General features: G+C 45.9%; 1 protein-coding gene across 1 annotated transcript; it reads right to left on the bottom strand.

Moving 5' to 3' along the window:
* Positions 1–430: 430 nt before the first annotated feature.
* On the bottom strand, positions 431–17,587 carry stambpl1 (STAM binding protein-like 1). Its single transcript, XM_038991142.1, has 12 exons — positions 17,499–17,587; positions 17,300–17,360; positions 13,448–13,555; positions 7,521–7,738; positions 6,912–6,987; positions 4,942–5,037; positions 4,378–4,687; positions 3,935–4,059; positions 3,336–3,473; positions 2,445–2,557; positions 1,946–2,045; positions 431–1,808 (listed from the first exon to the last, which is right to left on the bottom strand). Exons 3-12 carry the CDS (start codon positions 13,475–13,477, stop codon positions 1,752–1,754), a joined length of 1,263 nt encoding a protein of 420 aa, XP_038847070.1. The 5' UTR covers positions 13,478–13,555; positions 17,300–17,360; positions 17,499–17,587; the 3' UTR covers positions 431–1,751.
* Between the last annotated feature and the right edge of the window lie 4,431 nt (positions 17,588–22,018).

The following is a 22,018-nucleotide window of genomic DNA, read 5'->3' as shown; positions in this document are numbered from 1 at the left end:
CTACTGTCGCATCTAGCCACATTTTCAGCGGGTTAGCGTTTAATGTCATGAATCTTATTCTGGAGGCAGCTCTTCAGAGTGGTCACAAGCTGGCACAGCCAGTCATAAAAATCAGATTTTCAACCTAACCTTAAGCACACTGCTAACCCTAATGCCTAACCTTAACCTTAAATGAAGACCAAAAAGCAAATGTTTATTTTCATGAACTTTTACAATATAAAAAAGTTTAGACTTTGCAGCTAGCTTGTCTAAGGGGAAAATCACTGTTCTGCCTCCAGGACAAGGCTCATAACAGTAAACGTCAACCCGTGTACGTTTTCACTCCATTCTTTTCCATTGACATGGTTCTGTTAATTTGGGGAGGGGAAAGCAGAACAACTACATCTGGAAAGACACGCCGCGCAGTTAAACAACAACTCAGACAAGAAGATAAAGCAGTATGTGTTTTATTACCAAAATGACAGTGGAAAAGTGTGGTAGAGTCACTGCATTGACTGGTTGTCTTTCCCATTTCTTAACACAAAGCCACTACAACAGAGCATGTTCCTACAGCGCCACTGGGACAGCTAATCACACTGTAGCAACAGTCCAACAACACACTGTAGTACTGATATAAAGTCAAATGAAAGACAAAGCCATTATCAGGACTGCTGTGAGGGGGTGTGACAAGCTCTTTTCCCCTCACGCCCACTTCTGCCAAAGGTGAAAGAAGGAGAGCTCAATTTTCTACAGGGAGGTGTGCTTAAAGGCTAGCCTGGTCCCAGATATGTTTGTGGTGTTTCGTTAACTTCAAATGGTCATTGGCAAGCCAAACAATGATGAGAGCACAAACAGGTCTGGAACCAGGCTACTTAAATGCTTCATGGGCGTGGAAAGTGAGCTGCTACCTGAGCTCTGTGTAGTCAAGGCCCTTGAATGGCAAAAAGCTACTGTTACTTTAAGGCGCCTAAGGTTTCTTTGCTTCCAAATTCTCTGAGCACTTTGGTTTGTTCCTCCCCACATAAGACATGCCACCTCGACAGGCTACTTTTAGGAATATTTAAGTTATGGTTCTATTTTCTGTTTTTTGGTCAACACTTCAAAATAAATCAAGACTCACAAATAACGCAAAAATGTCAAGGCTAACATCCAACTGGCCAAAAGTAATTAATTATAACTAAGACTAAAAAGACAACAAAACAACTTCCTAAACCACAGAGCCATCACAATTAAATCCAGTCCATTTTATATTTAAGAAATCAATCTCTTTTTATTTGTTCGTCAAATCTCTATGTAATCAATTGTGCAAATGCTGTATAATCGTGTTTTACAAGTCTTTTCCATAGTGTCCTGTTCCAGGAAAGTTACATGGTAAGGATACCTTCATGGGAGACTATCATTCACATAACACATAAGTGCACACACTTTAGCCAGTTCACAAACTGAAACACCTCAGGCCATTTACAGCAGGCCTGCATGCTAAAGTAGTTCTCTCTGGAGAATTCCACATCAAATCTGGCTCAAAAACATCCACTCTGCCAAATTGACATGTTAAGCTATCAAAAAAACATACTTTAGGATAAAGGGTTGATAAAACGACACCATTAGAACAATTCATCACCATGTGTTGCAAAGCAGTTTCAATTGACAGTACGTCCTTTTTAAAAAATAAATACAAAAGCCTTCATTGTAAACAAAGATATAAATAGGAGATCCAGTTTGTGATGGTGAGGAGGAGGAGGGGGGGTGAGTGTCTTCCCTTCCCCTCTCTGTCACCTGAGGTCCAGCACAGTAGTTTTCAAGTCCTTTATAACAACATGCCTACAGATCTGAAATTAGAAAAGCCTCGTTTAACTGTTCAGGTCAACTCACCGTGGAGAAGCACAACTAACAATAGAAGGAAATGTGAACACATACAAGCTCTATTCGTGACAGTGCTGAGAGGATGTCTGTGTGTATGACTTACGCTGAAGAGCGGCGGGTCCTTGGAGTGTGGGTGAAAGCCCTTCAGTCTGCAGCGGGCTACCTCCCCCATGCCAGAGCTGGTGAGTCTGAACACCCCCGTACTGCAAAATACATATCACAGTCACAGGCCTCGTCTACACGACGCTCTCATGGCCAAAGAAAGTCTGTCTAGTAAAAGTAAATAGTCTTCCAGCTAAGCAACCTTAAAGCCAACATAGGTTAGTCATCTGAGAGCTGAGCTTACACCCGAGGCTCGTTCAGTGGGTTGGAACATTTAGAGAACCAGATAGAGACGTTGAGTATAGAACTGACACGACTCATTGTTCCACGTCACAGAGAATCATCATGTCGGTTCTACATCACGCATTTCTAACTCCCTGGAACATTGCTCGTTACTGAATAAACTATTTGAATACCGTCCACATTGCATGTCTTAGTGGATTGGTTTTCTTTAGCGTTAGCATCAGCAGGCCTACTCATTCTAGCGGACAGAGACTCACTCGTTGTGTTTGGGCGAGCAGACGATGGCGATGGCTTCAGGCAGCATGAGCTGGTAGGAGCCGTGTGTATGCAGGTCTACACTGGACAGGAAGGCCGTCTGGGTGGGGTGGGTCTAAGGGCAGAGGAGAAGAGAGCAACCAGCAGAAGAGATAATGGAACTGCGTCAAAAAGCTCATTTTCTGTTAGGTGAATTACATTTGATATTTACAGAATAGGTTTATTCCCCAAAAATCAGTGGAACTACAGGGTCTTAATTTGATCACTCTTTTGTTACTGCACAGCAGGAAATGTAAACTTGTAGTGTATTTGAGTTTTTAAAAGGCTTCTAAAGTTTGTAATTTACACTTGATTTGCCATAACAAAAAATGCTAAATGCAACCATTTTCATTAATTATAATCCACGTAATTATGCATATTTCCGGTTGCTGCAGGATAATTTTCCTGCTGTAGCAAACTGGCTCAAATTAAAATCCTACATCTGTACATTTCACTGTGTAGGATTGTAAACCATAAATCCAAGGTTAATATTGAAGGGGTACAGAATCTACAATGCATTCTCTGAAGGTGACTGGTAGGGCTATGAATAACTGTGACATCTGATCCAGAGGGCCTGGTTTCTATGGTGATATTATGCAAATAATGCTAATCTCTCCCCAGCACAGCCAGAAGAGGACTGGCCACCCCTCAGAGCCTGGTTCCTCTCTAGGTTTCTTCCTAGGTTCCTGCCTTTCTAAGGAGTTTTTCCTAGCCAACATGCCTCTACATCTGCATTGCTTTCTCTCTGGGGTTTAAGGCTGGGTTTCTATATAGGCACTTTATGACAACTGCTGTTGTAAAAAGGGCTCTATAAATATAAGATGGGGGGGGGGGGGGGGGTGATGTACACTCACATGGATCCAGCCCAGAGTCAGCAGACTGTGGTGGTCCTGGAAACTGAAGAGCTCCTCTACATTCTCCATATCACAGTAGTCTGGGCCAGCTGACTGCTTGGGAACCACCACATGGGTCAGCAGAAACTCATTTTGAGTCTGGAAGAGACAAAAGGTAACACTTCCCATGAATACCCTCAGACGGCATTAGAAGTGCATTTATAACAGCTTATGAGCTAATTCATTACAAATGCACAACAGTTGCTAATAATGGTTCATAAGTCTGGTGACACTGAAGTACTGTTATTGCTATTGTGCAGGATTTGGCACACCCACCTACACACAGCAATCTGGAGCAGGCACTTACATCATAAGATAGCAAATAATGTAGGGAGTACAAGCAACTTCAAATACTATTCTTGAACTTTGAACACCTTACATTGGCAACCTCCCTCCTCCTCGTTCACAGAACTATCGTTTGCAGATGACATGATTACAAATGGTGACTCCTGTTGTACGGTTAGACATAGTGTTCTGGGATGTTTGACTTTCCCCAATAAACTGGCAGTTTAGAGATAAATGTTTGCGTACAGTATATTTGATGGAAGAGCATGTCTTACCAGTTTTCCACAGAGGACCCCACATGTCTCTATGCCCCTGGCTGTGTTGCTGTCGGCTAGCAGCAAGAACTTGTAGGTCAGGTCTCTCGGAATGACGACCCGCCTCAGGCCCTCAACCAGTTGAGCTGTACAGACGCGCGGACACACACACACACACACACACACACACACACACACACACACACACACACACACACACACACACACACACTGTTGAACTACAATAACAGGATGTCCAACCATGTGACTCATGCAGCACATATACAGACTACAAATACATCAACAGTTATTATACTAGCCAGCTAAAATATACACAGTAACTATTAATGTAACTCATTGTTGACTTCCCCATATTACCTAACTAATGGATTGTTTGAGTAACAATCATTCAATCTAAAATATAGAGCCTAGATGTTCAATCGTAATGGAAGCAGGACACTCACTATGTATGCCAGCCAGTGTAGCTGCTGGCTTGCTGCTGGGGAGAGAAGGTTGATTGCGGTTTGGGTCGAGACGAACATGGTTCTTGGAGGAGTGGGACAGGCAGGACCCGTCCGTTTGTTCAGGCACTTTGGCGACCGCCTCGTCTCTGCGATTGGCCAGCTCCTGTCTGCGCAGTTGGTCCTCGAAGTAGCGGAACTGCTCCGCCTCCATCTGCATCCTGCGCAGCTGAGCCACCCTCAGTCTCTCCTGCTCTACCAGAGACGTCCTCTGCAGCTGCTGGCCACAGCCATCCACCACCACAGCCTGGCTCTGTGCGCACGCACACACACACACACAATCTGTGACATTTCAATGTTCGTACCATTTGTTGATATAGGTGATCTTTCTCCAAACCACTTCTCATCAATACAACTATAAACTTGCTGCAATGAAGTATTCCCATTCGTCAAAAAGGGATCCAAATAATATGAACAGGTGTTGCACACTAGCACGAACAGGGTATCCAGCCAGCTTCCAAAATAATCTGTTTGAATGTAATGAAAGGTTTGGGTGCTAAACCTTACCTGACTCATTAGATATGCTGCATGTTCCTTGTTGAACTTCTCATGGAGGAGCTTCCTCAATTGATCTTTGCGCGGAAATGCGACATCTTGCAATTTCTGAGAATAACATCCAACAGATAAACGGGACAAGGTAATCTGTGAGTGCAGGCAGGGAAACACTTTCTTCCATTAGCAGTGGGAATTTGCAGCTTAAACGGTCAGTCCAAGTGGGCTGAATCACTACTTTGAGAAAAGAAAAATGACAAGCCATTAACCTACCATTTCAAAGCTCTTAATAGATTATAGTGTCGTTTCTACTGTTAGTCACCAGAAGGTCATCTATCGCCTTTTCTAGACTGGTGCTGTCCCTGAGCTGACCTTGCTTCGCTTACCATAAACATACCTCACTTAAATCAAAGCAGACCACTAAGTAGCCTATCACTCAGGCAGACAGGGCCCTCTCTCCATCCCTTCATCCCTTCACCCCTCTCTCCATCCCTCCCTCTCTCCATCCCTTCACCCCTCTCTCCATCCCTCTCTCTCTCCATCCCTACCACCCCTCTCTCCATCCCTCCACCCCATCCCTCCCTCTCTCCATCCCTCTACCCCTCTCTCCATCCCTCCAGCTAGGTTAATGAGCTCTCTGCAGGTCTGAGCACCACGGGGGACCCCCCAACACAGCAGGCCAAGCGTTTAGCACCACGGGGTCCCCCCAACACAGCAGACCAAGCGTTTAGCACCACGGGGGACCCCCAACACAGCAGACCAAGCGTTTAGCACCACGGGGGACCCCCCAACACAGCAGGCCAAGGGTTTAGCACCACAGGGTCCCCCCAACACAGCAGACCAAGCGTTTAGCACCACGGGGGACCCCCCAACACAGCAGGCCAAGGGTTTAGCACCACGGGGTCCCCCCAACACAGCAGACCAAGGGTTTAGCACCACGGGGTCCCCCCAACACAGCAGGCCCAGGGTTTAGCACCACGGGGGCCCCCAACACAGCAGACCAAGGGTTTAGCACCACGGGGTCCCCCCAACACAGCAGACCAAGGGTTTAGCACCACGGGGGTCCCCCCAACACAGCAGGCCCAGGGTTTAGCACCACGGGGGTCCCCCCAACACAGCAGACCAAGGGTTTAGCACCACGGGGGTCCCCCCAACACAGCAGACCAAGGGTTTAGCACCACGGGGGTCCCCCCAACACAGCAGACCAAGGGTTTAGCACCACGGGGGTCCCCCCAACACAGCAGACCAAGGGTTTAGCACCACGGGGGTCCCCCCAACACAGCAGACCAAGGGTTTAGCACCACGGGGGTCCCCCCAACACAGCAGACCAAGGGTTTAGCACCACGGGGGTCCCCCCAACACAGCAGGCCCAGGGTTTAGCACCACGGGGTCCCCCCAACACAGCAGACCAAGGGTTTAGCACCACGGGGGTCCCCCCAACACAGCAGACCAAGGGTTTAGCACCACGGGGGTCCCCCCAACACAGCAGGCCAAGGGTTTAGCACCACGGGGTCCCCCCAACACAGCAGGCCAAGGGTTTAGCACCACGGGGGTCCCCCAACACAGCAGGCCAAGGGTTTAGCACCACGGGGTCCCCCCAACACAGCAGACCAAGGGTTTAGCACCACGGGGTCCCCCCAACACAGCAGGCCAAGGGTTTAGCACCACGGGGGACCCCAACACAGCAGGCCCAGGGTTTAGCACCACAGGGGTCCCCCCAACACAGCAGACCAAGGGTTTAGCACCACAGGGTCCCCCCAACACAGCAGACCAAGGGTTTAGCACCACGGGGGTCCCCCCAACACAGCAGACCAAGGGTTTAGCACCACGGGGGTCCCCCCAACACAGCAGACCCAGGGTTTAGCACCACGGGGTCCCCCCAACACAGCAGACCAAGTGTTTAGCACCACGGGGTCCCCCCAACACAGCAGACCAAGGGTTTAGCACCACGGGGGTCCCCCCAACACAGCAGGCCCAGGGTTTACCTTCATTATCACCTGCTTCTCTGGCACGCTGCACTCCCGGTAGTCTCGATGGCTGGGGAGTTTCTCTACAAACAGACTGACACAACAGAGAGATGGTTAGACAGATTATAGTTTATGAAGAATTATTTTTACTGCTACTACTGCTGCTACTATTATTAATCCTGTACCCTAGTCACTTAACCCCTGCCTATTAGGTACATATCGACCTCAATTACCTCGTACCCCCACACATTGATATGGTACTGCTACTGTCTGTATATAGCTTCCTTCTTGTGTATTTTATTCCTTGTGTTACCATTATTAATATTATTGCATCGTTGGGAAAGGGCTCGTAAGTAAGCATTTCACAGTAAAGTCTACACCGGTTGTATTCAGCGCATGTGACGAAAACATTTGTATTTGTATTATTCATCAATCAAGTACTTGAACTGCCATTAGTACATTGGACATAGGTATGTTAGTATTCCACTATCACAGGCCCTAAACTAGTCTGCAACAATTGTCAATTCAACATCTATTCCACGTTGGTTCAATGTCATTTAATTGAAATGACGTGGAAACAACGTTGATTCAACCAGTTTGTGCCCAGTGGGTACGCTCTCTCCTCACGTGATGAACTTGTTGTATAGGACGTAGGCGTTCTCCAAGCTGCCCTCCTCCAGGTACACGGCGGCCATGCGCTCCATCTCCACGCCGGAGCGGAAGTAGCGGCGTGGCGTGATCTCCTCGTTGATCTCCACGCTGCAGCCCATCTTGCTGAGGGCCAGCACGCGCTCCGCCGCCGTCAAGCTCACGTCGGTGTGGTCCGGCTCGGCCGCCAGCTTCTTCTGTTGGGGGTCAAAGGTCACCAGGGTCAGAGTTCAAAGTGTAACAGAGGTCAACTTAGCAGTCAATGTAACCCCACGCATCGGAGTATAGAAGAGCATAATACAGTGGGGCAAACAAGTATTTAGTCAGCCACCAATTGTGCAAGTTCTCCCACTTAAAAAGATGAGAGAGGCCTGTAATTTTCATCATAGGTACACTTCAACTATGACAGACAAAATGAGAAGAAAAAAAATCCAGAAAATCACATTGTAGGATTTTTTATGAATTTATTTGCAAATTATGGTGGAAAATAAGTATTTGGTCAATAACAAAAGTTTCTCAATACTTTGTTATATACCCTTTGTTGGCAATGACAGAGGTCAAACGTTTTCTGTAAGTCTTCCCAAGGTTTTCACACACTGTTGCTGGTATTTTGGCCCATTCCTCCATGCAGATCTCCTCTAGAGCAATGATGTTTAGGGGCTGTTGCTGGGCAACACGGATTTTCAACTCCCTCCAAAGATTTTCTATGGGGTTGAGATCTGGAGACTGGCTAGGCCACTCCAGGACCTTGAAATGCTTCTTACGAAGCCACTCCTTCGTTGCCCGGGCGGTGTGTTTGGGATCATTGTCATGCTGAAAGACCCAGCCACGTTTCATCTTCAATGCCCTTGCTGATGGAAGGAGGTTTTCACTCAAAATCTCACGATACATGGCCCCATTCATTCTTTCCTTTACACGGATCAGTCGTCCTGGTCCCTTTGCAGAAAAACAGCCCCAAAGCATGATGTTTCCACCCCCATGCTTCACAGTAGGTATGGTGTTCTTTGGATGCAACTCAGCATTCTTTGTCCTCCAAACACGACGAGTTGAGTTTTTACAAAAAAGTTATATTTTGGTTTCATCTGACATTCTCCCAATCTTCTTCTGGATCATCCAAATGCTCTCTAGCAAACTTCAGACGGGCCTGGAGATGTACTGGCTTAAGCAGGGGGACACGTCTGGCACTGCAGGATTTGAGTCCCTGGCGGCGTAGTGTGTTACTGATGGTAGGCTTTGTTACTTTGGTCCAAGCTCTCTGCAGGTCATTCACTAGGTCCCCCCGTGTGGTTCTGGGATTTTTGCTCACCGTTCTTGTGATCATTTTGACCCCACGGGGTGAGATCTTGCGTGGAGCCCCAGATCGAGGGAGATTATCAGTGGTCTTGTATGTCTTCCATTTCCTAATAATTGCTCCCACAGTTGATTTCTTCAAACCAAGCTGCTTACCTATTGCAGATTCAGTCTTCCCAGCCTGGTGCAGGTCTACAATTTTGTTTCTGGTGTCCTTTGACAGCTCTTTGACAGAAGAAGTTACAGGTCTGTGAGAGCCAGAAATCTTGCTTGTTTGTAGGTGACCAAATACTTATTTTCCACCATAATTTGCAAATAAATTCATAAAAAATCCTACAATGTGATTTTCTGGAATTTTTTTTCTAATTTTGTCTGTCATAGTTGAAGTGTACCTATGATGAAAATTACAGGCCTCTCTCATCTTTTTAAGTGGGAGAACTTGCACAATTGGTGGCTGACTAAATACTTTTTTGCCCCACTGTAGATGTGGTAGTTTAGCATTTTCCTTCCAATGGATAAGGTTAGGATTTGACTAAGCATGGAGAGGACAGCCCTGTCAGCACTAGCACACCTCTTCCTACACCTCAGGGACCAAAACAACACATTTATCACTAACATTGCATCAGAACCTGTGTCTACATGGGCAGAAAAACCCTAAGGCTAACAGCCTGACACAGCAACACTATCACCCTAGCAGCAGTACTACTGTAGCATCAACTGAAATAGCAACGGCTAGGATCAGCATGAGCCGTCTCCCTCAGCAGCCTCCCAGCCCTCCCCAGGCGGTCACGTGACCAGACAACATCACCACTGTCATCCCTCACTAGGTCAGGTCGGCCAAAACAGGCGGGGGGGGGGGGGGCTGATCGGAAGCATTCATAGGTAGAACGGACGACGCTATGCTAGTACACACTAGCCTGATCAGTCCTGCACCACACTAATGAAAACAGCACAGTACACACGGGACACTGCTGCCTCAGAGTTCTTTGAGGTTACTATTGACGTGGGAGTCTTATCAAGACTCCACTGGACTCTGCAGGGGGTAGTGATGAAGACTGCGGGGGAAATGATTGTACTCTCGATGAAGGATCAGATTAAGACATCCTTTCGGCAGCGACAGTTGAAGCAGGCAGGAGTTTTCTCTCGTTGGAGGGCTCGATGATAGCATCTCCTTTGTCTAATCATCTATTCATGAGCAGAGGAAGTGTAAAGAGGCAAACATCCGCTCTATCCCTTTCTCCCACCCCAGGATGGAGGGATGAGTCTGACAGAGCAGCTGAATACTAATGGGAGTGAGTCAGGGGAAACCGTTGGCATGGATCCCCAGCCCACTAACCCATTCCCACTCTACGAAGAAATCAATGCAGCCCACCCACATCACCTGCTTCTACACAGAGGACACCCATTCACTCCAGCTTTCCACCCACCTTCCTATACTCACCTTGATTCCTACATTTCCCAAAGACAAGTGAACTCAACTCACCTCACCTCCCACCTCTCCCACTCCACACACAGCCCATCAACCTTACTCACCTCCCACCTCTCCCACTCCACACAGCCCATCAACCTTACTCACCTCCCACCTCTCCCACTCCACACAGCCCATCAACCTTACTCACCTCCCACCTCTCCCACTCCACACACAGCCCATCAACCTTACTCACCTCCCACCTCTCCCACTCCACACACAGCCCATCAACCTTACTCACCTCCCACCTCTCCCACTCCACACACAGCCCATCAACCTTACTCACCTCCCAACTCTCCCACTCCACACACAGCCCATCAACCTTACTCACCTCCCAACTCTCCCACTCTACACACAGCCCATCAACCTTACTCACCTCCCACCTCTCCCACTCCACACACAGCCCATCAACCTTACTCACCTCCCACCTATCCCACTCCACACACAGCCCATCACTCCCCCCGTCACCTCCCACCTACCCCACACACAGCCCATCACTCCCCACGTCACCTCCCACCTACCCCACTCCACACACAGCCCATCACTCCCCCCGTTACCTCCCACCTATCCCACTCCACACACAGCCCATCACTCCCCCCGTCACCTCCCACCTATCCCACTCCACACACAGCCCATCACTCCCCACGTCACCTCCCACCTCTCCCACTCCACACACAGCCCATCACTCCCCCCGTCACCTCCCACCTCTCCCACTCCACACAGTCCATCACTCCCCCCGTCACCTCCCACCTCTCCCACTCCACACAGTCCATCACTCCCCCCGTCACCTCCCACCTCTCCCACTCCACACACAGGCCATCACTCCCCCCGTCACCTCCCACCTATCCCACAGCCCATCACTCCCTCCGTCACCTCCCACCTACCCCACTCCACACACAGCCCATCACTCCCCCCGTCACCTCCCACCTCTCCCACTCCACACACAGTCCATCAACCTTACTCACCTCCCACCTACCCCACTCCACACACAGCCCATCACTCTCCCCATCACCTCCCACCTCTCCCACACAGTCCATCAACCTTACTCACCTCCCACCTACCCCACACACAGCCCATCACTCCCCCCGTCACCTCCCACCTACCCCACTCCACACACAGCCCATCACCTCCCACCTATCCCACTCCACACACAGCCCATCACTCCCCCCGTCACCTCCCACCTATCCCACTCCACACACAGGCCATCACTCCCCCCGTCACCTCCCACCTCTCCCACTCCACACACAGCCCATCACCTCCCACCTATCCCACTCCACACACAGCCCATCACTCCCCCCGTCACCTCCCACCTATCCCACTCCACACACAGCCCATCACTCCGCCCGTCACCTCCCACCTATCCCACTCCACACACAGCCCATCACTCCCCCCGTCACCTCCCACCTATCCCACTCCACACACAGCCCATCACTCCCCCCGTCACCTCCCACCTATCCCACTCCACACACAGCCCATCACTCCCCCCGTCACCTCCCACCTATCCCACTCCACACACAGCCCATCACCTCCCACCTATCCCACTCCACACACAGCCCATCACTCCGCCCGTCACCTCCCACCTATCCCACTCCACACACAGCCCATCACTCCCCCCGTCACCTCCCACCTATCCCACTCCACACACAGCCCATCACTCCGCCCGTCACCTCCCACCTACCCCACTCCACACACAGCCCATCACTCCCCCAGTCACCTCCCACCTATCCCACTCCACACACAGCCCATCACTCCCACCGTCACCTCCCACCTATCCCACTCCACACACAGCCCATCACCTCCCACCTACCCCACTCCACACACAGCCCATCACTCCCCCAGTCACCTCCCACCTACCCCACTCCACACACAGCCCATCACTCCGCCCGTCACCTCCCACCTACCCCACTCCACACACAGCCCATCACTCCCCCAGTCACCTCCCACCTATCCCACTCCACACACAGCCCATCACTCCCCCCGTCACCTCCCACCTATCCCACTCCACACACAGCCCATCACCTCCCACCTACCCCCCTCCACACACAGCCCATCACTCCCCCCGTCACCTCCCACCTATCCCACTCCACACACAGCCCATCACTCCCCCCGTCACCTCCCACCTATCCCACCCCACACACAGCCCATCACCTCCCATCTACCCCCCTCCACACACAGCCCATCACTCCCCCCGTCACCTCCCACCTACCCCCCTCCACACACAGCCCATCACTCCCCCCGTCACCTCCCACCTATCCCACTCCACACACAGCCCATCACTCCGCCCGTCACCTCCCACCTATCCCACTCCACACACAGCCCATCACTCCCCCCGTCACCTCCCACCTATCCCACTCCACACACAGCCCATCACTCCCCCCGTCACCTCCCACCTATCCCACTCCACACACAGCCCATCACCTCCCACCTACCCCCCTCCACACACAGCCCATCACTCCCCCCGTCACCTCCCACCTACCCCCCTCCACACACAGCCCATCACTCCCCCCGTCACCTCCCACCTATCCCACTCCACACACAGCCCATTACTCCGCCCGTCACCTCCCACCTATCCCACTCCACACACAGCCCATCACTCCCCACTTCACCTCTAACCCCTTAAGGCGTGCACACTAGGTTCAGTTTGCTCCTAGCAGAACTCAGCTAGATGAAGTGAACGTATGTGCCTCGCATACTCCCTTAAAGGACAGTCGCTTGAAAAATTTGAAAAGCGCGGCAATAGTACCGTTTGTCCCTCTTGAGATGCCATAGCCAATTAACACTTCCTCAAAAATGTACTCAAAAAAAATCTGTAATTAATTGACGTTCGTTCCGAAGAAGTTGTAGTAATTTTACAGCTAAGATGTTTGTTGCAGTATTTCACAGTGGAAAAAATGTGCATGAAAGCGAGTCGTCTCTCATTGAATGACAACAAACACTTATTTGAAGAATCCCTACTGTTGACCAATCACCACACTTCGGGTTGCCTCAACAACAAAACAAAAAAAATTGTGAGCATGAACAGCCAAAAAAAAACCTTGCTGAAGACCAAAGGGAACAAAAACGTCACAAAATGTCATCATAATATATGCACGAACTGTTTAGGATGGGAAGCAAACAGACGCCTTTACCCCCGACTAACAAGACTCACCAGTGTGCTGAAGCTGAAGCCTTGCTCCATGGTGTCTTTAGACTGCAGGATCACAGGCTCCAATCTTCCCAAATGTGTCCACCTGTCATCTTCTAAGATGAAAGCCCACTGGAGACGAGAGGAGAGAAATCTTAGCTCGGCTAATGGCCATGACTCTGTTGTGTAATGATGGCCGTGTGGTCGATAAAGTTCCCTCTCACAGAGATCGAGACATTAATGTTGTCCACAGAGACAGCTTACCCTCGGTAGGAGTCATATAAATTGATCAAGTTCTTGACTTAGAACTTGACTTGCATTACAGTATGTAGTATTTTCAGCCAACAAGGATTTCTGTTGTTTCATAGCACGAGTCTCCAAAAGCAGCCGCTCAATCAAATTCTTACAGGTTCTTTAAAATAGAGTAACATGCTTTAACGGCCTCCAAGAAAAGGTGGCATACTGTTGCTATGACAGCTTGTAACCAAGGAGCAAAATAGGGTGATTCATGGACATATTCTGCTGAGATGAAATCCTTTATCTATCACTAAGCTTGGTCAATGAGCAGATTTGAACAGTGCCTTTAATCCTCCAGGGTCCCTCTACTCTTCAATCCCAAAACTACTATTTGATACTGCAACCGAATTGAAAGCAAGATGTTGCAATACATCCAAACCCTTTCTATTTGTCAGTGACATTCTGGTTGATGCTGCCATGGAAACCCATCACGTACAGTACACAATAGCAGCATAGTGTGAAATCTAGGTGTAATTAACACTGCCCAAGGCTGACTGCAATGTGAAAAAAAGACTTCAAGTCAGTTCCTGTAAAATGTGTATATTTCTGCAGTTAATACATGTATTTAATACAAAACTTTGATTAGAATTCTGAATTATTCCTCTAATTCATTTTCACGCCAACAAAGAAATGTGAAAAGAAAAGGCAAACAAGTCCTTTATAATCCAAAGTGTGCCCCAAATAGAAACATTGACCTCTGTACTGAAAATAAATAGTTTAGTTGAGGTCCAGACTCCAGAGAGATCTGGCTAGTCTGATCAAAATCTCTCTTGTATCCTTTTGTCTATCCTGTCATAAGCACTTGAGTACTCATCATTCATGTGTGGAGTGTTCGCCAAGCTTTGGATTCCTACTTTCTCTGCAAGAAGCAGTAATGAATGCTCAAGCAGATGGGAACAACATTCACTGATTCAAATAGGATTTTTTTACCAAATAGAATTACAGGAGACTTGACAGGCTTCAGTCACTAGCAGATAGGGTTGAATATTTTCCCAGTATTTTACGAATGTTCCATCCCTAGAATAAATCACTTTTCTCCCAGGTAATCCAGTAAAACTGGAAGAGCCATTCAAAAGCATATACTGTAAATAGGCCTTTGTCTGGATTTGATTAGAGCTTTGATTGAAAATTCAAGTCTGATGCTACCTGTGCCTAATGAGCCATACATTACATACATTTTATGAGCCCTACATTAGGGTTGTACATTAGACTTGTAATGAGCCCAAAAAAGGCCAAATGATTGTGTCGTTATCCAATACACATACAGTACCAGTCAACAGTTTGGACACACCTACTCGTTCAAGGGTTTCTTTATTTTGACTATTTTCTACATTGTAGAATAATAGTGAAGACATCAAAACTATGAAATACACACGTGGAATCATATTGTAAACAAAAATTGTTAAACAAATCAAAATATATTTGAGATTCTTCAAAGTAGCCACCCTTTGCCTTGATGACAGTTCTATATATTTTTGTGACTTGCGGTAACTCTTTGTCGTTCTAAATCAATAGTTGTTTAGTGGTCCAAAAATGGAAACATGAACTTGCTTGACCATGCTGTAAGTCATGTAACTGTCTGTTACTGTACATGCAATATGCTTTGTGGACTTCGCTGGACAGAGGTTGCTATCTAGTTTTGTGATAAAACCAAAAGGTGTGGTTGAATGTATTCTGCCATTGTGTCTTATTGTCTGTGCCTTTAGGCCTATAAATCACGGTCGCAAGGGATATCATTTAAAAGGTTATAGAGCAAACAACGTAACTATCACAACACAAAGGTTGTAATATGGCTTTTCTTTGGCTTCCCCAGTGATTTTACCCACACACCGCTACTGCATTCCCACCATTAATTAGATAAATATAAGGCTAATACTGCATTGACTGCATTCCCTGAAAGGTAGGCTAGAACATCTGTATAGCAATCTAGAACAGGATTATCAATTTTGGATGCAATTTCAATGGAATTGATGAAGAGAGAGAAAGACTGCGAGAGACTGCTCGGCGTGCACTGATTTAAAGCAACAATATTCGAGAAATGTTTTAAAACTCTGCAGCTGCAATTTTTTAAATGTTTTATATCTTTACAAAAAGATATCTTTATATATCTTTATCTTTTAGAAAAAATAAGGTGACCCCTGAAAGTTAGATGTAGGAAATGTAGACCTACCTGTCACAAGAAAAGGAAAAAAAGTTCACATGATGAGATAGATCGACATGCATTGTGAACTACGCTCCAATCTGATATGGTCTGTCCCCACCCTGAGCGTTGGTGATTCATCATGCAGAGGCCATAGAGAAGCCACATTTAGACATTGCATGTAATTTAACAGTTCCATTTCACTCCATGCTGTTTATATAAATAATTTATTATAATTTACCGGTTTCTCAGTTATTTATCCCGGGAAAAGGGAGTGGTTTTAGGTGGTAAATCCCAGTAATCATGTTCCCGCCATTCAACCCTGCTAGCAGATTATGAATACAGCATGATATTGATTAGGCTTTAGAACTACAAACCCAATCAGGAAACTACGGTGTACTACTCTTAGTGCTATTTTTGACAGTAATTTCAGTACTGTTTTCTGTGGTATGGTACAGTAAGGACAACAAACCAACATAATGAAGTGTTGCTTGAGAGTGGAAAGGCATAGAAAGCTAAAAGTTATTTTAAAACATACCTAAAATGACAAGTCAATATTCCAGGGAACTACTGAACACATTTGATTGAAATTCCCTATTAACATTGCCCTATTAACATTGCCCTATTAACATTGCCCTACTAAGGGACATCGCAATCATGAGTCTTTCCTTCAATTGAATTTGCACACTAAACGCATCATTCAAAAATAGTAGGCAATTTTAAGATATGACTTGCAAACAGTGCAGATTCAGGAACCCCCTAAAAATGTTTTATGTGGTTGCATTGTAGGCAGTCTACTGTATTTGAGTCACAGTACTATCATTTGGATAAATTGTCCATTATACCAGTATCTAATATCCATTATAACATTATCTTAAATTATTTTAATAACGAACGTCAGTGAATTTATAGACATAGAACGTATGTAAGTATCCTCTGAAACAAAATAAAACAGTTGAATGTACAGTGTAACTTCTGCTCTCTCAGACAGGCTTGACTGTGTTTCCTGTATTCTTTGGTAAACTGATGCACCTGTCACTAGCTGTTACAGTAGTACATCGTCCTCTTTTGATAGCCATGTGTATCAACATAAAGATTTAAAAAATCACACCCTACATGTCAACGATAGGAACGTGTCTCATCAACAACATTGTATCTGTACAATGACGTCGACCATCCCTTGGGCTACAGTGAATTTGTAATTTCAGATTCGATATAGCAATAGGACCTTTCATTGGACCTCATGTTTGTGATTTAAAATAAATTCCTGGACATTTAACAGCTTTGCAACATCAGGAGATTTAAGAGGGGGCTTAGGAATGAGACTAACTTAATCAGACTACTGCGTGTAAATCCAGGAAAATAATAGAAGCTATTTGATTTAAACAGCTTAACGTGCAGTAAACTGATCAACCATGTAAATAGGTGAAAACGCTTACCAGTGTATTTACCCGCGTCTAATGCCCATACTCGTGTGTCCCTGTCGTCACGTGGCACATGCTAGAATTGAGTACGAAAACAGGCGTCAATAAATCACTGTTCTCTTATCCAAACCTCGCCGATTTAGCTTTTGTACAGTAACCTACTTCATGAAGTCATTGTTCAAAATGAAAAAGGATAGAAAGAGCGACAGTTTACCAGCGATAAAATGGCTGAAAGCTGTCTTTCAAATCCAATGTCCAATAAGGCGAGAGAGATTGTTATCCAGTCCACCTATTATAACATCGGCGATGTGGTGTTGGTGGTGGTGGCAGCAGCGGCGGTCTCTATGAAGTGATGTGTGGGGAGGAGAATCCAGTCCACCACTCTGGTGGACAAAAGAGAAAATGCCCTACAGTTGCGGCACATGCGGCATCATTTGCATCCTGTAATTTACAAGAAGAATATTCATGCATCCTGTAACTTTTAAGAAGATTGTTCATGAAGAAGCGTTTGGCTTGACACATTGCGTGTTAAAGTGGGGAAAATTTGAAATAAAAAAATCTAACGGCTGCCCAACAAGAAGATATTTCTATGGAAGCCCATTCAGCTACCGACATTTATTTGAATGTGGAAGCTTTTTAAAAATGTTCGAGATGCACTCTTAACATTTCGTGATACTAAGTCTAAATGTTGAGATATGTGTGTGTGTGGGGGGGGGGTGACCACTGCTACACCTGGCTATCAGCGGAGCCATGTCTGGCAGCGAAACAGTTCATTCACCCTCATTTACTGCCTTTCAAAAAAAACATAGCTGTTATGGCTTACTTGCTTAAGCAAATGTGGTTTCTAATGACAATTGAGATGTACAAACTATGGCATAAGGGGACGACATGCGGATAAGAGGCAATCCGTAATTTCGATTAAGACATTAATGAGCGAGCTAGGACGAACGTATAACTATTTGTTCAGCACTTTTGAAATGTACAGCGACAGAATTCATAATATGGGCCGTTCTTAGTGTTCTCCCTGTACACCAAGTCAGAACCGTAGGATAAATAAAGGGGGCATATAAGCAGACAATGAAACCTCTTACAATATTCGATCATTACATTTCTCAAAAACAGGTTATAGGCTACATGTGCACCACCAAGTCAGAACAGTAGGCAAAATTAAGAGGTGAAAATAGACCAAATTATTAGGGTGTTTCACATGGGCTACTAACAGCTCACTACACAATGTACACTTAGTATTACTTTCAGTATACATTGGGGCGGTAGCCTAGCGGTTAGAGCGTTGGACTAGTAACCGAAAGGTTGCAAGTTCGAATCCCTGAGCTGACAAGGTAGAAATCTGTCGTTCCTAGGCCGTCATTGAAAATAGTTAAATGAAGGTTAAATAAATAAAACATATCTCCCTGGTATATTACATAATTTATGCAGAAGCATACATTTTTGGATTCACCTTTTTGTGCTGTGCTCACTTGAACAGGAAGGTGGCGCGGCAGTCCTTTGTGGGAAAATGTTGTCATCAAACTGTCATCAAAGTCTGCCATTCTCTGGATTTATGGTGCTTTCAAGACAACTGGTAACTTGGGGGGGGAAAGGTTGAATCATGATGACGTCAGTGATATTCAGGCCGTAGCTCTAGAAAGAGGTTCGACTTCCGGATTTACAATTCTGAGTTGGATGAAAGTTCAAAACGTATTTTCCCAGTCGTAGCTCGTTTTTCCCGAGGTCCCAGCTGTCTTGAATTCACTAAAGTCCGATTTTGCAGTTCCGAGTTAACGGTTGTTTTGAGCTTAATTGACAGCATGGCCAATGTTTATAATTTTAAACTAGGAAAAGAGACCCTTAATCTTAGACTTGGAACCACACAGCCACTCCACTGAATAGCAGGCTGATTGCTTTGCAAATCTTGCAGTTAGCCACTGATTCCTTCCAAACCACTCATTGTTGAATTTGCGATGTCCAAGTTGTTGTGTAATGTTTATGTCCAATAGCCGATGAGCACCCATATGTTTTATCGACACTTTCTCGTCATTATTTCCCTTCACATGACAAGGATAAAAAGGATTTGTCAGTAGATTGTCGATTCGATTCATGATGATGACTGCAAGCTAAGATCTTGAAAGTATGATGTTAACATGATCAGCCCAATCAAAGCTGCTGTAGATAAAACATGATTTGAAGTTGTTTTATCTGTGGCCAATGACCTTGAGCCTTCTTGGATGGGCACTTCTAATATAACTCTATGGCAGTACCCAAGAGGCTTGAATTTTCTAGCTCTACTCTTAGACTTGGCGGTGACGTAGTGTCCCCATGAGTGACAGAACACTGAGCCAATCACGGCGCACCGCTCCATATTTTCTGCTGGCTTGCCCCACCACCACAGAAAGCACAGAGCTAGGCTGAAACACCTGCATTTTGGAGCTGCCTTACACCTTGCCCAAACCGGCTGCGCGCGTGCGCCATCGTGCGCTATCGTGCATAAATGTATTTTGCCCCCCCACACCAAACGCGATCACGACACGCAGGTTAAAATATCAAAACAAATTCTGAACCAATGACATTAATTTGGGGACAGGTCGAAAAGCATTAAACATGTATGGTAATTTAGCTAGTTAGCTTGCACTTGCTAGCTAACGTTAATTTGTCCTATTTAGCTAGCTTGCTGTTGCTAGCTAATTTGTCCTGGGATATAAACATTGAGTTGTTATTTTACCTGAAATGCACAAGGATCTCTACTCCGACAATTAATCCACACATAAAACGGCCAACCGAATCGTTTCTAGTCATTTCCCCTCCTTCCAGGCTTTTTCATTGTTTATATTATATGGTGATCGCATCTAAACTTTCATTGTATTACCACGACTACCGGCAAAACAGTTTGTCTTTCTATCACCCACGTGGGTATAACCAATGAGGAGATGGCACGTGGGTACGTGCTTCTATAAACCAATGAGGAGATGGCACGTGGGTACCTGCTTCTATAAACCAATGAGGAGATGGGAGAGGCAGGACTTGGAGCGCGATCTGCGTCAGAAATAGGAAAGACATCTATTTTAGCCCTTGGTGTCGCAGCCACTCGTTGGCGCCCGCAAGCAGTGTGGGTGCAATAATTGAATAACATGGATTTCTAAATTTATTTTGCGACGCTCGCGCACGTGACGTGTCCGGTCTGGTCAGCATGTTACTCAAGAAAACAAAAAAGAGACCATGTTTGTATGCGGCTTTATTAACTCAATTCTATATTATTATTTTTTTATATTGTTTGCAAACTGATATGTGACACATTAATGCCAAAATAACATGCATTTTATTTTTTATTTTTTAAATGTGGGCGCCACTGACCAAGCCCTTGATAAGGTGAATCAGGTGAACTAGTTCAGGGCTAAAACAAAATTGTAAAACATCTAGGGGTCCCCGATGAGAGGTTTGACGCATAGAAAAACTAGCTAGATATATATTATGTATATAGACGTATGTATATCATCTGTGTAGGCCTTTGCATCTGTAATTAAAAAGTTACTCCTACAGTATGTCATCACTATTGTGTTGATGTAATAATTCCAGTCAATAATTTTGGATTGATAAGGTCTAGACAGCCTAGCCACCCGAAGTTTTGAACATAAACAACATTTCATCACATTCACATGGTCTCTTAACACAAATAAATAGGCCTATTTTAGGCTATAAATGCAGTACATAGCTTAGGCTATGAATACATGACGTTACCGCTTCGTTTCCCCTGGCCAGAGTGGGTCAGAGCGCATAGGGTTTCTCTAGGCTACCTGCAGCTGTGGTTGTTATCGGTAGGCTATAGCTGATCAGATTAATTGTGCACGAGTTGACAAAGCATGAGGCAAAGGAGTCTAAACAACAGTACTTTGTCCCTCCTTTTCAACACTTCTGTGTCAATATTTTTTCTTCAACTGAACCAAAGGTGCTGGGGGCAAATTCCTGCTTGCCACACGTTTTCCTGCAGCCCTGCTGTGCTGATCTCTGCAACGTGGATAGATGGAAATCACCACATAATGTTACAAATGAAAATCCTAAATGCCAAAATAATGGAACCAGTTGAGTGAATGTGGGATACAGTATATTGAAAACAGGTGCTTCCACACAGGAGTGGTTCCTCAGTTAATTAAGCAATTAACATCCAAACATGCTTAGGATCATGTGTAAAAATGCTGGGCAGATTTATTAGATAGCTCTATTCTAGTGAACATGTGGCACAATGATAAACCCCTCCCCTGTCACACCCGTGTTGTTGCGCCATCCCTTACGAAAAAAGATTGCAGAGTGCAGTATAACTGCAGTTTTCTGCAAATACTGCTTCTAAAATAAGTTGTTTTTACTGCAGTAATTTTGCCGTGTAATTGGAGTTACAGTGCAGTATAACTGCAGTAGTAGGCCTACACAAGTTATTCTACAATTACTGGGTCCAAAATACCACAGTAGACTGCAGTTAGGCCTTTACACAAAGTGCTTACCCACAGTTGCCTGTTCTTGTTAAAATTAGCATCGCAATAGCTTTCAACTGTAGCCTAATACGGTTTGTGTAGGCAAACGTATCTTCGTGAAAAGGCCCTTAGAACACACCTAAAAAAAAAAGGTGACGTTCTATGGTAATGTCTCAAACAAGCCACACCCTACAGTAGATGCGTTACTAGCATGGGGAACCAGATGATGAATCTGATAGGTGCGTAACTGAAAAATTAATACATCGGCTGTGGA

The sequence above is a fragment of the Salvelinus namaycush genome, chromosome 4, assembly GCF_016432855.1.
Source record: "Salvelinus namaycush isolate Seneca chromosome 4, SaNama_1.0, whole genome shotgun sequence".
Taxonomy (NCBI): domain Eukaryota; kingdom Metazoa; phylum Chordata; class Actinopteri; order Salmoniformes; family Salmonidae; genus Salvelinus; species Salvelinus namaycush.
The sequence above is the reverse complement of the archived record's forward strand: the minus strand, read 5'-3'. Positions and strand labels throughout refer to the sequence as shown.